The sequence below is a fragment of the Rhineura floridana genome, chromosome 1, assembly GCF_030035675.1.
Source record: "Rhineura floridana isolate rRhiFlo1 chromosome 1, rRhiFlo1.hap2, whole genome shotgun sequence".
NCBI lineage: Eukaryota > Metazoa > Chordata > Lepidosauria > Squamata > Rhineuridae > Rhineura > Rhineura floridana.
Window position 1 is genome coordinate 131,053,437 of NC_084480.1, and position 12,490 is coordinate 131,065,926.

Below are 12,490 nucleotides of genomic sequence, written 5' to 3' on the forward strand. Positions count from 1 at the left end.
GGAGGCAAGAAGTAGTAGTAATGGGGGACTTCAACTACCCGGATATCTGCTGGGAGACAAACTCTGCGAAGCACAAAGCCTCCAACAAATTCCTGATGGGCCTTGCTGATAATTTCCTCTTTCAAAAAGTAGAAGAAGGAACAAGGGGATCGGCAATCCTGGACCTGATCTTAACTAACAGGGACGAATTGGTCACGGGAATTAAAGCGGTCGGTACCTTGGGGGAAAGCGACCACGTAATGCTGGAATTTGTGATTCTGGGGAAAGCCAAAGAAGAATATAGTCAAATATGGACCTTGGATTTCAGGAAAGCCGATTTTAGCAAGCTCAGGGAAATGATGGGTAGGATCCCGTGGCTAGACAGACTAAAGAAAAAAGGAACCCAAGAAGCGTGGGAGTTCATGAAGAAGGCATTACAAAAAGCGCAATCACAAACAATTCCAAAGAGGAAGAAAAACGGAAGACATCGGAAAAAGCCAATGTGGCTACACGGAAGACTGGTGGAGGAGGTAAAAGTAAAAAAGAGCATGTATAAAGAATGGAAGGAAGGACGCATCACCAAGGAAGAGTACCGACAAGCGGCTCGGGCTTGCAGGAATAGCGTAAGGAAAGCTAAAACCCAGAATGAGCTGAGGCTGGCGAGGGAAGCGAGGAACAACAAAAAGGGGTTTTTCAGATATGTTCGAAGCAAGAGAAAGACCAAGGAAACGGTGGGACTGCTGCTCAGTGAGGATGGCAAAATGTTGACAGATAACAAGGAAAAGGCAGAACTGCTCAACGCCTATTTTGCCTCCGTTTTCTCCCAAAAAGGGAACAGTGTGCAACCTTGCATTGGTAGCAATCTCAGTAAGGGGTCGGGATTGCAGTTCAAGATTGATAAGGAGATAGTCAGGAAATACCTAGTTAACCTAAATGAGTTCAAATCTCCAGGGCCTGATGAACTGCATCCCAGAGTATTGAAGGAACTTGCGGATGTACTCTCGGAACCTCTTGCCATCATCTTTGAGAAATCCTTGAGAACGGGAGAGGTGCCAGAGGATTGGAGACGGGCAAACGTCATCCCGCTCTTTAAAAAGGGTAAAAAAGAAGATCCGGGGAATTACAGGCCGGTCAGTCTGACTTCAATACCGGGAAAGATATTAGAACAGATAATAAAAGAGTCCATTGGCAACTATCTAGATGACAATGCTGTGATTAGTAGGAGCCAGCATGGGTTTGTCAAGAAAAAATCCTAAAAAACTAATCTCATCTCTTTTTTTGATTGGGTCACTAGCTTAGTAGATGGTGAAAATGCTGTAGATGTCATCTATCTAGATTTCAGCAAAGTGTTTGACAAATTCCCCCACGACCTTTTGATTAGCAAACTGGTCAAATGCGGACTAGATGGAAATACTCTCAGGTGGATTCACAACTGGTTGGAAAACCGTACTCAAAGAGTGGTCGTTGGTGGCTCTTGCTACATGTTTATTGTACTTCTGATGTATCTTGTCTTGTGAACCGCCCAGAGAGCTTCAGCTATGGGGCGGTCTATAAGTTTAATGAAATGAAATGAAAATGAAATGCTTCGGACTGGAAGGAGGTTTAGAGTGGAGTGCCACAGGGTTCTGTCCTGGGGCCGATACTCTTCAACATTTTTATCAATGACTTAGATGATGGGGTGGAGGGAAGCCTTATGAAGTTTGTGGATGATACGAAACTGGGAGGGATAGCTAACACAATGGAAGACAGGAATAAAATCCAAAGGGACCTGGATAGACTAGGAAATTGGGCTGAAATTAATAAAATGACATTCAATAAAGACAAATGCAAGATTCTGCATTTAGGCCACAAAAACAAAATGCACGGGTACAGGATGGGAAATACCCGGCTTAGCAGTAGTGCGTGTGAGAAGGACCTTGGAATTGTAGTGGATCGCAAGTTGAACATGACCCAGCAGTGTGATGCTGTGGCAAAAAAGGCAAACGCGGTTTTGGGCTGCATAAACAGGGCTATAGTTTCCAGGTCGAGGGAAGTAATAGTCCCACTATATTCTGCATTAGTCAGGCCTCATCTGGAATACTGCGTTCAGTTCTGGGCACCTCATTTTAAGAAAGATATAGACAAGTTGGAGCAGGTTCAGAAGAGGGCGACGAGGATGATAGCCGGTATGGAGAACAAGTCTTATGAGGAAGGTTGAAGGAACTTGGCATGTTCAGTCTGGGTGACATGATTGCACTCTTTAAGTACCTGAAGGGCTGTCACATAGAGGAGGGTACAGATTTGTTCTCTGCTGCCCCAGAGGGTAGGACTAGGTCTAATGGTTTTAAGTTGCAGGAGCATAGATTCAGATTGGACATTAGAAGGAACTTCTTGACAGTAAGGGCAGTTCGGCAATGGAACCGACTGCCTAGGGAGGTGGTGGGATCCCCTTCGCTGGATGTCTTCAAGCAGAGGCTGGACAGCTATCTGCGGGAGATGCTCTAGCTGTGGATTTCCTGCTGTGAGCAGGGGGTTGGACTCGATGGCCTACAAGACCCCTTCCAACTCTATGATTCTATGATTCTATGTAACAATGTTGTTCAATTTGCCAAATCATATGTTACGTCTCTAAGACTTAAATCTTAACTTTTTTTCTCTGTAAACAGAAGGAGAATTGCATTCGCAGAAGGGGTTCTTCTGTGAGCGCAATACTCCTTCCACAAATGGAACTTCTTCCATTCATGGAGCTAAAGTTAAAATCCGAGCTATTGTCGACAGAACCAGAGAAGAAAGATATATTTAGGATGACTAGATGAAAATCAAGGCAGTTCTCCTTTTCCATTTAATGTTTTATTATTGTAAGAGTTGTGCAGAAGGAATTTCATCTGCACAACTATTAAAGGTGCAGGTGCCCTATCCTCTTTTGCATCTGGCTCTTCTAGTTGCATTTAGGAGGTTGGGGGAGAGACTAGGTTGGTCCCCAGGATTTTAGGATTCCCCTAGAAAAAAGGATTTCATTGGTCCTCAACCAGTGGAGTGGGAGAAGGGGAAAGGGCATGCAAATGGTCAGTGTCCTAGTTGTCATGAGGGGAGAGGGCACTCTTACTTCTCTTAGGCCCATTCTGCCACTGTCACATCTGCTGTGCTATTCAGGAGTGCTTTGTTTGCAACCTTCACAGGAAATGAGAATGCTGCTGCTCTCACTTCAGTGGATTACTTAACCAACTTCTGGGCCTGAGCAAGTACCCTGCCCAGTACTGTAATGGCAAATTCAGAAGTGTAGGGTCCCTTCCTGATAGCCACGCCCCCTCCCATTACCCCCCATTTTTTTGCTGCTGGGTTGAGAATTATGTCCTTGTTCATTCTTTTCCCACAACAATAGACATCCCTAGGAGCAATTTACCATGAATGGGAAGAGTGTTAGCTACTAAGAAGAGTCTTCCCAGTGGCTGACTCACTTCCTTTCACTCTGATTGGCTCCAATCAGCAGGAAAGGACAAGGACACGTTAGAAGATACTTCTCAATGGCTGACACACTCCCCTTTCATGATGATTGGCTGATAGGATGGTGGAGACATAGTCTCTCATCTAGGCAGTTTCCAAGTCCAGACCTCCTTAATTTCAGCCAGTGGATCCATGTCATGCACCTTTTCATTAAATCAGTATGGAGGGGAAAGGGATGATTCTACAGGAATTCTACAAGACTTCCTGGCAGATTGTGCTATAAATCTACAACAACAGGATGTCATGAAAGAAGTCAAGAGAAAGCAACCATGTAATAACAATATCTGAAAGGTCCGGTTTCTGTATGAGGAAATAAGGTAAAAGAGTCGCTGAAAGCATACACTCACCGCAAACATAGGAAAGACACTTTTTCTCTCCACAAAAGATGCAAAATCCTAACAATGTTGACAGCGTCCCACCAACCCCAAATTGCAAACAAATTGAAAATAATACTCCTAGGCTATATAACTCTAATACATTTCTGCACATTTGTAAGAGAGGAATTGCAGTTTCTTTATTTTGGCTCCTGAAACAATGCAAGGTTATTCTGAAGCCTTAGGCAGAGATGAGTTTTTAATTTTTGCAGGAGTTTGAGCTCTCAAAACCTTTGATGTTTTTAAAAACAAGATTCTAGCCTGCATTGTTTCAAAGATAAATTTGAGATAAAGGCAGACTTACAAAAGGCTTCATTGTGGCTGCTTATTTTTCCTTCAAGAACTTCAGTCACTTTTTCTGATAATGCACTACTGTTACTTCCCTCTACATTTTCTCTTGGCAACACACTGTTTTTTTGCCCAAAAGTAAACATTTCTAATTCTACAAACTGATTGAGTGAATAAAAGTGCTTCCAGATGGGGGCTTTATATTGCAAATGCATCTTTCACAACCAATTTCTCCATGCATGGATTTGGTGTGTTAGGCTCCACACGTTCCTGTTGTATCGGTCATGGAGATTCATTGCTATTCTGTTGCTTGTTGCCATCCACACCACACCAGCGGGTGGCGCAGAGGTGAGTAGTTTTTGTCCCTCTCTTCAATCATCCCTCCACCCCTCTGCTGACTTCTGTTCTGGGGACTTGTACAGGTATTGCTGTCCCTGTGCCTACACACTTCGAAAAAGATCCCTGGAAATGTACAAGAGAAAATATTACCAGCCTTACTTACCATGTTTCGCAATGGACAAAATGGAGCTTGTGCTGTCTTTGGTGGTGGTGGTAGCAATATCCTTTTTCATTTGTTGTTGTTTCCACTTTAATGCTGAGATCTTGCACAAGAGTGATATTTATCTGACTTGGGCTTGTGAGGAAGTGGTGTTGCACAAGACCTCTATTAATTTTTTTAAGCCCGATTTATGTACTGTGATCGCAATCTCTAAGGTAACCCCCCACATGTACTGTGTGGAGATCTGGAGAAAACAGCACTTCCTAACTGGGTTGTTGAAATGTGAGCATCCCTTTAGCATATGTCAGTTGGTGGGCATGGGCATGTTTGTATCAGTTGAACTGGTGTAAACAAAATGGCTAGGTTGTGACCAGGTGAGGAGGAAGAGTATGGCATTAGAGGCCACCCACTGAAATGTCACCATACATGTTACCCCCCCCCCCAAAAAAAAGGATTCCAGCCCTTGGGTTAGTGACTGAGAGATAGTTACTGACAGACGTAAGCTCACTTGGTGCATTTCATAACTGAATGGGGATGCTAAGTCAGATTTAAACAATTTAGGCCAATACTATCGTCACTATACTACAGTGTCTCTCTCACGCAGAAGTCTGGGTTTGGGACTGCGGGTTCAAACCCCTCGCTCCATCATGCTGAGGACAAGCAGAATACTGCATTGTTAAGACAAACTCTATTTCATCCTCCACCAGCAGTCAATATGCCATGAAGATTTTCTGCCATTTGTTTCATTTTTTTTGTTTTTCATATTGTGTTGTCATTTTTATTTTGTTGTTGCTGCAGCTGCCTCAAGTTTGATTCTATTATAGAAGGGCAAAATAAAAATGTCCAAAAAAATACATATGCTTGGAGTATTTCCCTCTTCCAGTTAGTCTTGCTTTCAGAACTGAAAAGGGTTTGTTTTGTAAGGTTGTCTTGTAATCTTGTAATGCCTGGCCCAAGTGTGGCTTAAAGATAAAGAGTCATATTCAGTGCTAATCCCACTTACAGTAGATCCACCAAAGTTAATCAACACAACTAATTTAGGTCTATTAATTTAAGTTGCCCAGCAGAAGACTAAGCAGACACACAGGTGCCATGTTCACAGCCTTCCCCACCATGGTGAGATTTATAGCATTTCTACTGAAACCGTGACAATAATTTCTCAATTTACATATACATTAGAATATGGAAAGTTTATGGAAATCTGTGTCCCCTTTTGTCTTCTTTTTTGTGAGCATTTCCTTCTATTTAGTGATACATGAGTGAACATCCTATTTCTCTGGTGTAATTTAAAAAAAAATCTGGGAGGTAAAATGCACTTTGCATGTGCTTAAAGGCACTGTGACCTTGGGTTCATTTCTATAAACATTGGTTCCCGTCAGAAAGAAAAGGCACTCTTAGAGACCTTAAAAGTCCTCAGACTAAGGAGCCAAGTGGAAAAAAACAATAGAAAAAAGTTCACAACCCTGCTTGTTCGGCTGTCAAGGACAGAGTTCTGTGCACTTTTAACAGGATGACCGCTGGTATAGCACAGTGAGGAGGAGAGCCTGGCTGGGAGTCCAGAGTCTGTGAGTTCAAATCCCTGCTCGTGTCTCCTGGGTGTAAAGGACCAACTAATGATTACCCCCACAGTGAGTGGCTCAGGGGTGAGCGTCCAGCTGTGGGCAAGCTGCATAGTCCCAAGGAGCCCAGTTGCCCACAGCTGGCAGTTGTGGACAAGGAAGGGGCTGGCTTGTGCAGCTGTGGCAAGCTGAGCAGGCCTTAGCCAGCTGAGAAGGACTAGCCTCAGAGGGAGGCAATGGTAAACCCCTCTGAATACCGCTTACCATGAACATAGGGTAGCCATAAGTCGGGATTGGCTTGAAGGCAGTCCACATATGAGCATGTTTTGAAAAGAGGCAATTGCAAACTAACATCCTGTGAATCCCCCACCCACACCTGCCAAAATTCCCCTGGCACTGGAACTCAGAAAAAAAATATTGTTCTTTTCCTGATCAGAGCCCACACTTCACTGCATTCTCCCATGTGTTTAGAAATGGTTCCAAACCATCAACAAACCTTCTGAAAAAAATGTTCTTTGAAAAAAAATCAGTCAGGATTATAGATTTTGCAAAAAAGAAAGACCCAACCCCTTTTCTAAACTGTTTTCTTTGCAATGAGCAAATATAATCCAGTTAGACCAGCATATCCCAAACCTCTGAAGCACTTTGTTCCTGAATTAAAAAACAAACGAGACACACATCATTCTTAAACAACAAAATGTTTACTTTTAGCATGTTTAAAAGTGAAGTGGCATCTAGATCTATATCAGTTCTGTTGTGATGTGCAATTATGAATATCACCTATCTGATGCACATAAACTCATCTTCTGAGGATTGCATCAAGGGAGCTTGTTCTTCTAGTTTAGAGCAGAAAACAGATTTTCATAGTGCAGATGGGCAGGCTGTTGAAACAATCATTAAGCAAATCTTTCAGGCTAAGCTATGCATAGTGTTGATTTCAGAGTTGGAATAAACAGTGGAAAATAAGCTTTTAAAAATGCTGAACAAGCCAAAGATATGTGGAAGGCAGATAGTCTGCCCAAAGCTGAATTTTGCATGCTGTTCTCCAGACAAACAAAATGTGTATATTATGGGAAAGTGTGCATACAGATTTATAGTTTAGTGAAAATAACAATGCATTATATTAGCAAAAACACTTGCAAAAATGTGTATATTGGAAGGTATACCTAATTAAAAAGCTGACTAATGTTTGTGAGCCCCCTCTAGGATGCACAGCTTAATGTGGTGAGGAGGTTTGAGAGTGTTGAAGAAGCTGAGAGTAATGCCATCAGGAGTCTAGACCAAGAGGTTAGACTCCTAGAAGGGGCACCCAAGGCGGAATGGTCAAAGCTGAGACACCAGAATAAGATGCATCCAGACTCAGAGGAAGGCAATGGTTAACCACCTCTGAATGCCTCTTACCACGAAAACCCTATGAACAGAGTATCCAAATTGCAACACGAGATAGTGCTGAAAGATGAGACCCCCAGGTCAGGAGGCACTCACTGAGCTACTGGGGAAGAACAAAGGACAAGTACGAGTAGCACTGTGACTAATGACGCAGCTGGGCCAAAGCCAAAAGGAAGCCTGGAGGCTGATGTGCACAGATGCGAAAGGAGAGTCCGGAGCTGTATGAAGTACACAATAGGAACCTGGAATGTAAGAAGCATGAACCAGGGAAAGTTAGAAATTGTCAAGCAAGAAATGGAACGTATGAACATTACAATACTTGGCGTGAGTGAATTAAAATGGACGGGAATGGGACATTTTCAATCAGGCTACAAAATATTTTATGCAGGAAATGGGAAGGTACGAAGAAACGGGGTTGCTTTAATAGTGAGAAGTGATGTAGCAAAAGCAATTAGGATCTATAATGCGTGAGTTATATCAATGAGATTTAACAAGAAACCTATTAACATAACCATCATCAAAGCTATGCTCCAACGGCAAATGCAGAAGAAGAGGAACTGGAGAGATTTTACGCAGAAGTACAGGAAGAAATTGATCACACCAAAACAAGATGTGCTGATAATCATGGGGGACTGGGATGCAAAAGTAGGGAACACAGAAGAACTAGGAATTGTGAGAAAATGGGGCTTAGGAGATAGAAATGAAGCAGGAGAAAGACTTACTGAATTCTGTGCAGCCAATAATTTCTTTCTTGCAAACACATTTTTTGAGCAACTGAAAAGATGACTGTAGATGTGGACATCACCAAATGGTCAATATAGGAATCGAATTGATTATATAATTGGTAGCAGAAGATGGAGAAGTTCCATACTTCCTACAAAAACAAGACCAGGAGCAGACTGCAGTACAGATCATGAACTGGTAATATCAAAAATCAGAGTAAAGCTAAAGAACACAAAGCAATCATAATGCGAAAATACAATTTAAATAACATTGGAAAGGGTGTGAGACAGGGGTGTATTTTATCACCCTATTTGTTTAATCTATGTACAGAACATATCATATGGAAAGCGAGATTGGACCAAGATGAAGGAGGTGTGAAAATTGGAGGGAGAAATATCAGTAATTTAAGATATGCAGACAATACCATACTCTTAGCAGAAACCAGTAATGATTTGAAATGAATGCTGATGAAGGTTAAAGAGGAAAGCACAAAAACAGGACTAGGACTACAGCTGAACGTCAAGAAGACTAAAGTAATGACAACAAAAGATTTATGTAACTTTAAAGTTGACAATGAGGACATTGAACTTGCCAAGGATTATCAATACCTTGGCACAGTCATTAACCAAAATGGAGACAATAGTCAAGAAATCAGAAGAAGGCTAGGACTGCGGAGGGCAGCTATGACAGAACTAGAAAAGGTCCTCAAATGTAAAGATGTATCACTGAACACTAAACTCAGGATCATTCAGACCATGGTATTTCCGATCTCTATGTATGGATGTGAAAGTTGGACAGTGAAAAAAGTGGATAAGAGAAAAATCAACTCATTTGAAATGTGGTGGAGAAGAGCTTTGCACATACCATGGACTGTGAAAAAGACAAATAATTGGGTGTTAGAACAAATTAAACCAGAACTAACACTAGAATCTAAAATGATGAAACTGAGGTTATCCTACTTTGGACACATCATGAGAAAACATGATTCATTCGAAAAGATAATAATGCTGGGAAAAACAGAAGGGAGTAGAAAAAGAGGAAGGCCAAACAAGAGATGGATTGATTCCATAAAGAAAGCCACAGACCTGAGTTTACAAGATCTGAACAGGGTGGTTCATGACAGGTGCTATTGGAGGTCACTGATTCATAGGGTTGCCATAAGTCAAAATCGACTTGAAGGCATGTAACAGCAGTGTGTGTGAGGACTCAGAAGTAAATCCATTTTAGCCCATGGGAGTTTGTTCCCTGGCAGGAATGGGCAGATCTGTCAGTTTCTCATTTTTATGATATTCAGTTCACCACATTTTATCATCAGTTTTCCACTTTTTAAAAAGTGATCTGAATTTAAGATTGGAAAAATTAGAAACTGAGATAAATTGACAGATTCATCCATCTCTCCCAGGGAGTAAGATAAACATCCACAGGAATGCACTGAAGAGTGACTGTGTACAAGGAGAAAATGAGCAAATATGGCATGATGGTTTTCGTTCTAAAAATAAATTTTATTTATTTATTTATTTATTTCATTAAACTTATAGACCGCTCCATAGCCGAAGCTCTCTGGGCGGTTCACAAGAACAAGAACAACATTAGAAATACATAAACATATACAATATAAAACACAATTTAAAGTACAAAATATTAAGAATTAAAACACTTCCAATATATACAACATGGTTAAAATAATTAAAATGCCTGGGCGAAGAGGAAAGTTTTAACCTGGCGCCGAAAAGATAGTAACGTTGGCGCCAGGGTATCTCCTCTGGGAGGGTGTTCCACAATTCGGGGGCCGCCACTGAAAAAGCCCTTTTTCGTGTTGCCGCCCTCCGAGCTTCCCTATGAGTAGGCACTCGGAGGAGGGTCTTCGATGTTGAGCGTAGTGTACAGGAGGTTTCATATCGGGGGAGGCGTTCCAACAGGTATTGTGGTCCTGTGCCGTGTAAGGCTTTGTAGGTTAAAACCAGCACTTTGAACCGGGCCCAGAAACATATAGGCAGCCAATGCAAGCGGGCCAGAATCGGTGTTATATGGTCGGACCGTCTGGTCCCTGTTAACAATCTGGCTGCTGCATTCTGCACAAGCTGCAGTTTCTGAACCGTCTTCAAAGGCAGCCCCACGTAGAGCGCATTGCAGTAATCTAATTTCGAGGTTACCAGCACATGAACTACTGAAGCGAGGTTCTCTCTGTCCAGATAGGGATGTAGCTGGGCCACCAGCCGAAGTTGGTAAAAAGCACCCTGTGCCACCGAGGCTATTTGAGCCTCTAGCGACAGGGATGGATCTAAAAGAACACCCAAGCTACGAATCTGAGCATTCAGGGGGAGTGCAACCCCATCCAGAACAGGTCGAACATCCACCATCTGGTCAGGAGAACCACCCACCAGCAGCATCTCAGTCTTGTCTGGATTAAGCCTCAGTTTGTTAGCTCTCATCCGGTCCATTGTCGTAGCCAGACATCGATTCAGCACGTCGACAGCCTCACCTGAAAAAGATGAAAAGGAGAAATAGAGTTGCGTGTCATCAGCATACTGATGGCAACGCACTCCAAAACTGCTGATGACCGCACCCAGTGGCTTCATGTAGATATTAAAAAGCATGGGGGACAGAACTGACCCCTGTGGAACCCCGTATTGGAGGTCCCAGGGTGCCGAGCAATGTTCCCCAAGCACTACCCTCTGGAGACGGCCCGCCAAGTAGGAGCGGAACCACTGCCACACAGTACCACCCACTCCCAGATCAGTGAGTCGTCCCAGAAGGATACCATGGTCGATGGACTTTGACAGGTCAAGGACTTTGACAGGAGCACCAGCCCTATCAGCCGGAAAACTCCCCAGAGCCCTTTGAAAATCCTCAGGAATCATTAGTCTCTGGGGGCGGACCATCTTAGTGGGTCCCCCACCCTTGCAGAGGGAAGAGGCCGCTGTAAGTCTAAACCTCAACAAGCGGTGATCTGTCCATGACAAAGGGACTGATGTAAAGCCCCCTATATGCAGATCACCATCTCCCTGTCCAGTGGCAAAAATTAAATCCAGAGTGTGTCCTGCTATGTGTGTTGGGCCAACAACATGTTGTGACAGCCCCATTGCTTCCCCCCGCCCCCAGGAGTTTCCAGAATAGGCATACTTGATGAAACAGTGCCAAACCTGAACTATTTTACACGAACAAAAGTGGATTTGGATGGCACAGGATGTGTGACATGCAAATCAATATGTTCAGTACGAGCCTGGGCATATTTACTCAGCAGAAAATCCTGCTTATTCCTTAGAAAGTGGGTTTAGGACTGCAGCCCTCTGCTGAGCTCCAGTGCTGAGTCTGGTTTTATGTTCCTGTGTAAATCTGATGGACGCCTGTGTGTGTGATACGTGCTCAAGCCAAGCAGATACATAAATACACACCCTCTGCATGGGAACCCTTGTAGACCAAAGCATATAAACTATATATGGGATATTAATGACCTTAGTCCCAACAGGGCATGGGAAGGTTTGTTTGAAGGGTGGTGCTTTCCAAAGCCTGCAAAATAGTAATGGTTAGAGATTAGAGATTAAAAGGACATCAGAGCCACATCAACATCTCAAGGCAGCTGAGTACCCAGTGACTCATAGCTCATCATGTGCTAAAGGCAGTCATTCTTTTAACTTCCCTTTATCCTGTTTGTTCATTAATTTTACTATTGCTTTCAGCCACAGCTACACCACAAAGTTGGTATGAGAACTGAGCCTTTCCTGGGTCTTGAAGGGAGTTCCACAGCAGTGGAGAAGTCATGGAGGATTTTTCTGTCTAGCTGCCAATTTGGAATGAAGGCAAGAAGAGCCCATTAAATACTGCCCTTCATACATCCTTTGGACCAGGGGTGGAGAACCTATGGCGCTCCAGATATTGTTGAACTACAACTCCCATCATTTATGATCATTGGCCATGCTGGCTGGGGCTTATGGGAGTTGAAGTCCAACAACATCTGGAGGGCCACAGGTTCCCCTCCCCTGATATGGACTGCCATTCCTTTCAAAACTGAAACTCTCCCAACTTCTCAGATCGCAAGTCACTAAAAAGATCACACACACATTTAATATGCATAAATACTCACATACAACTTTCCAGCTGGGCTGAAATAAGTACATATCTTAGCCCAATAAATTCTATCAGCCTAATAAATAAAGTTGGATGCTACTCTCCTGCAGTTGAAGCCTGTATGGGTA

General features: G+C 43.0%; 1 protein-coding gene across 1 annotated transcript; it reads right to left on the reverse strand.

Moving 5' to 3' along the window:
* Nucleotides 1-6,756: 6,756 nt before the first annotated feature.
* Nucleotides 6,757-11,838, reverse strand: LOC133376825 (uncharacterized). The gene is made up of 3 exons (XM_061609643.1): nucleotides 11,750-11,838; nucleotides 9,952-10,776; nucleotides 6,757-6,833 (listed from the first exon to the last, which is right to left on the reverse strand). Exons 2-3 carry the CDS (start codon nucleotides 10,733-10,735, stop codon nucleotides 6,757-6,759), a joined length of 861 nt encoding a protein of 286 aa, XP_061465627.1. The 5' UTR covers nucleotides 10,736-10,776; nucleotides 11,750-11,838.
* Nucleotides 11,839-12,490: the final 652 nt, after the last annotated feature.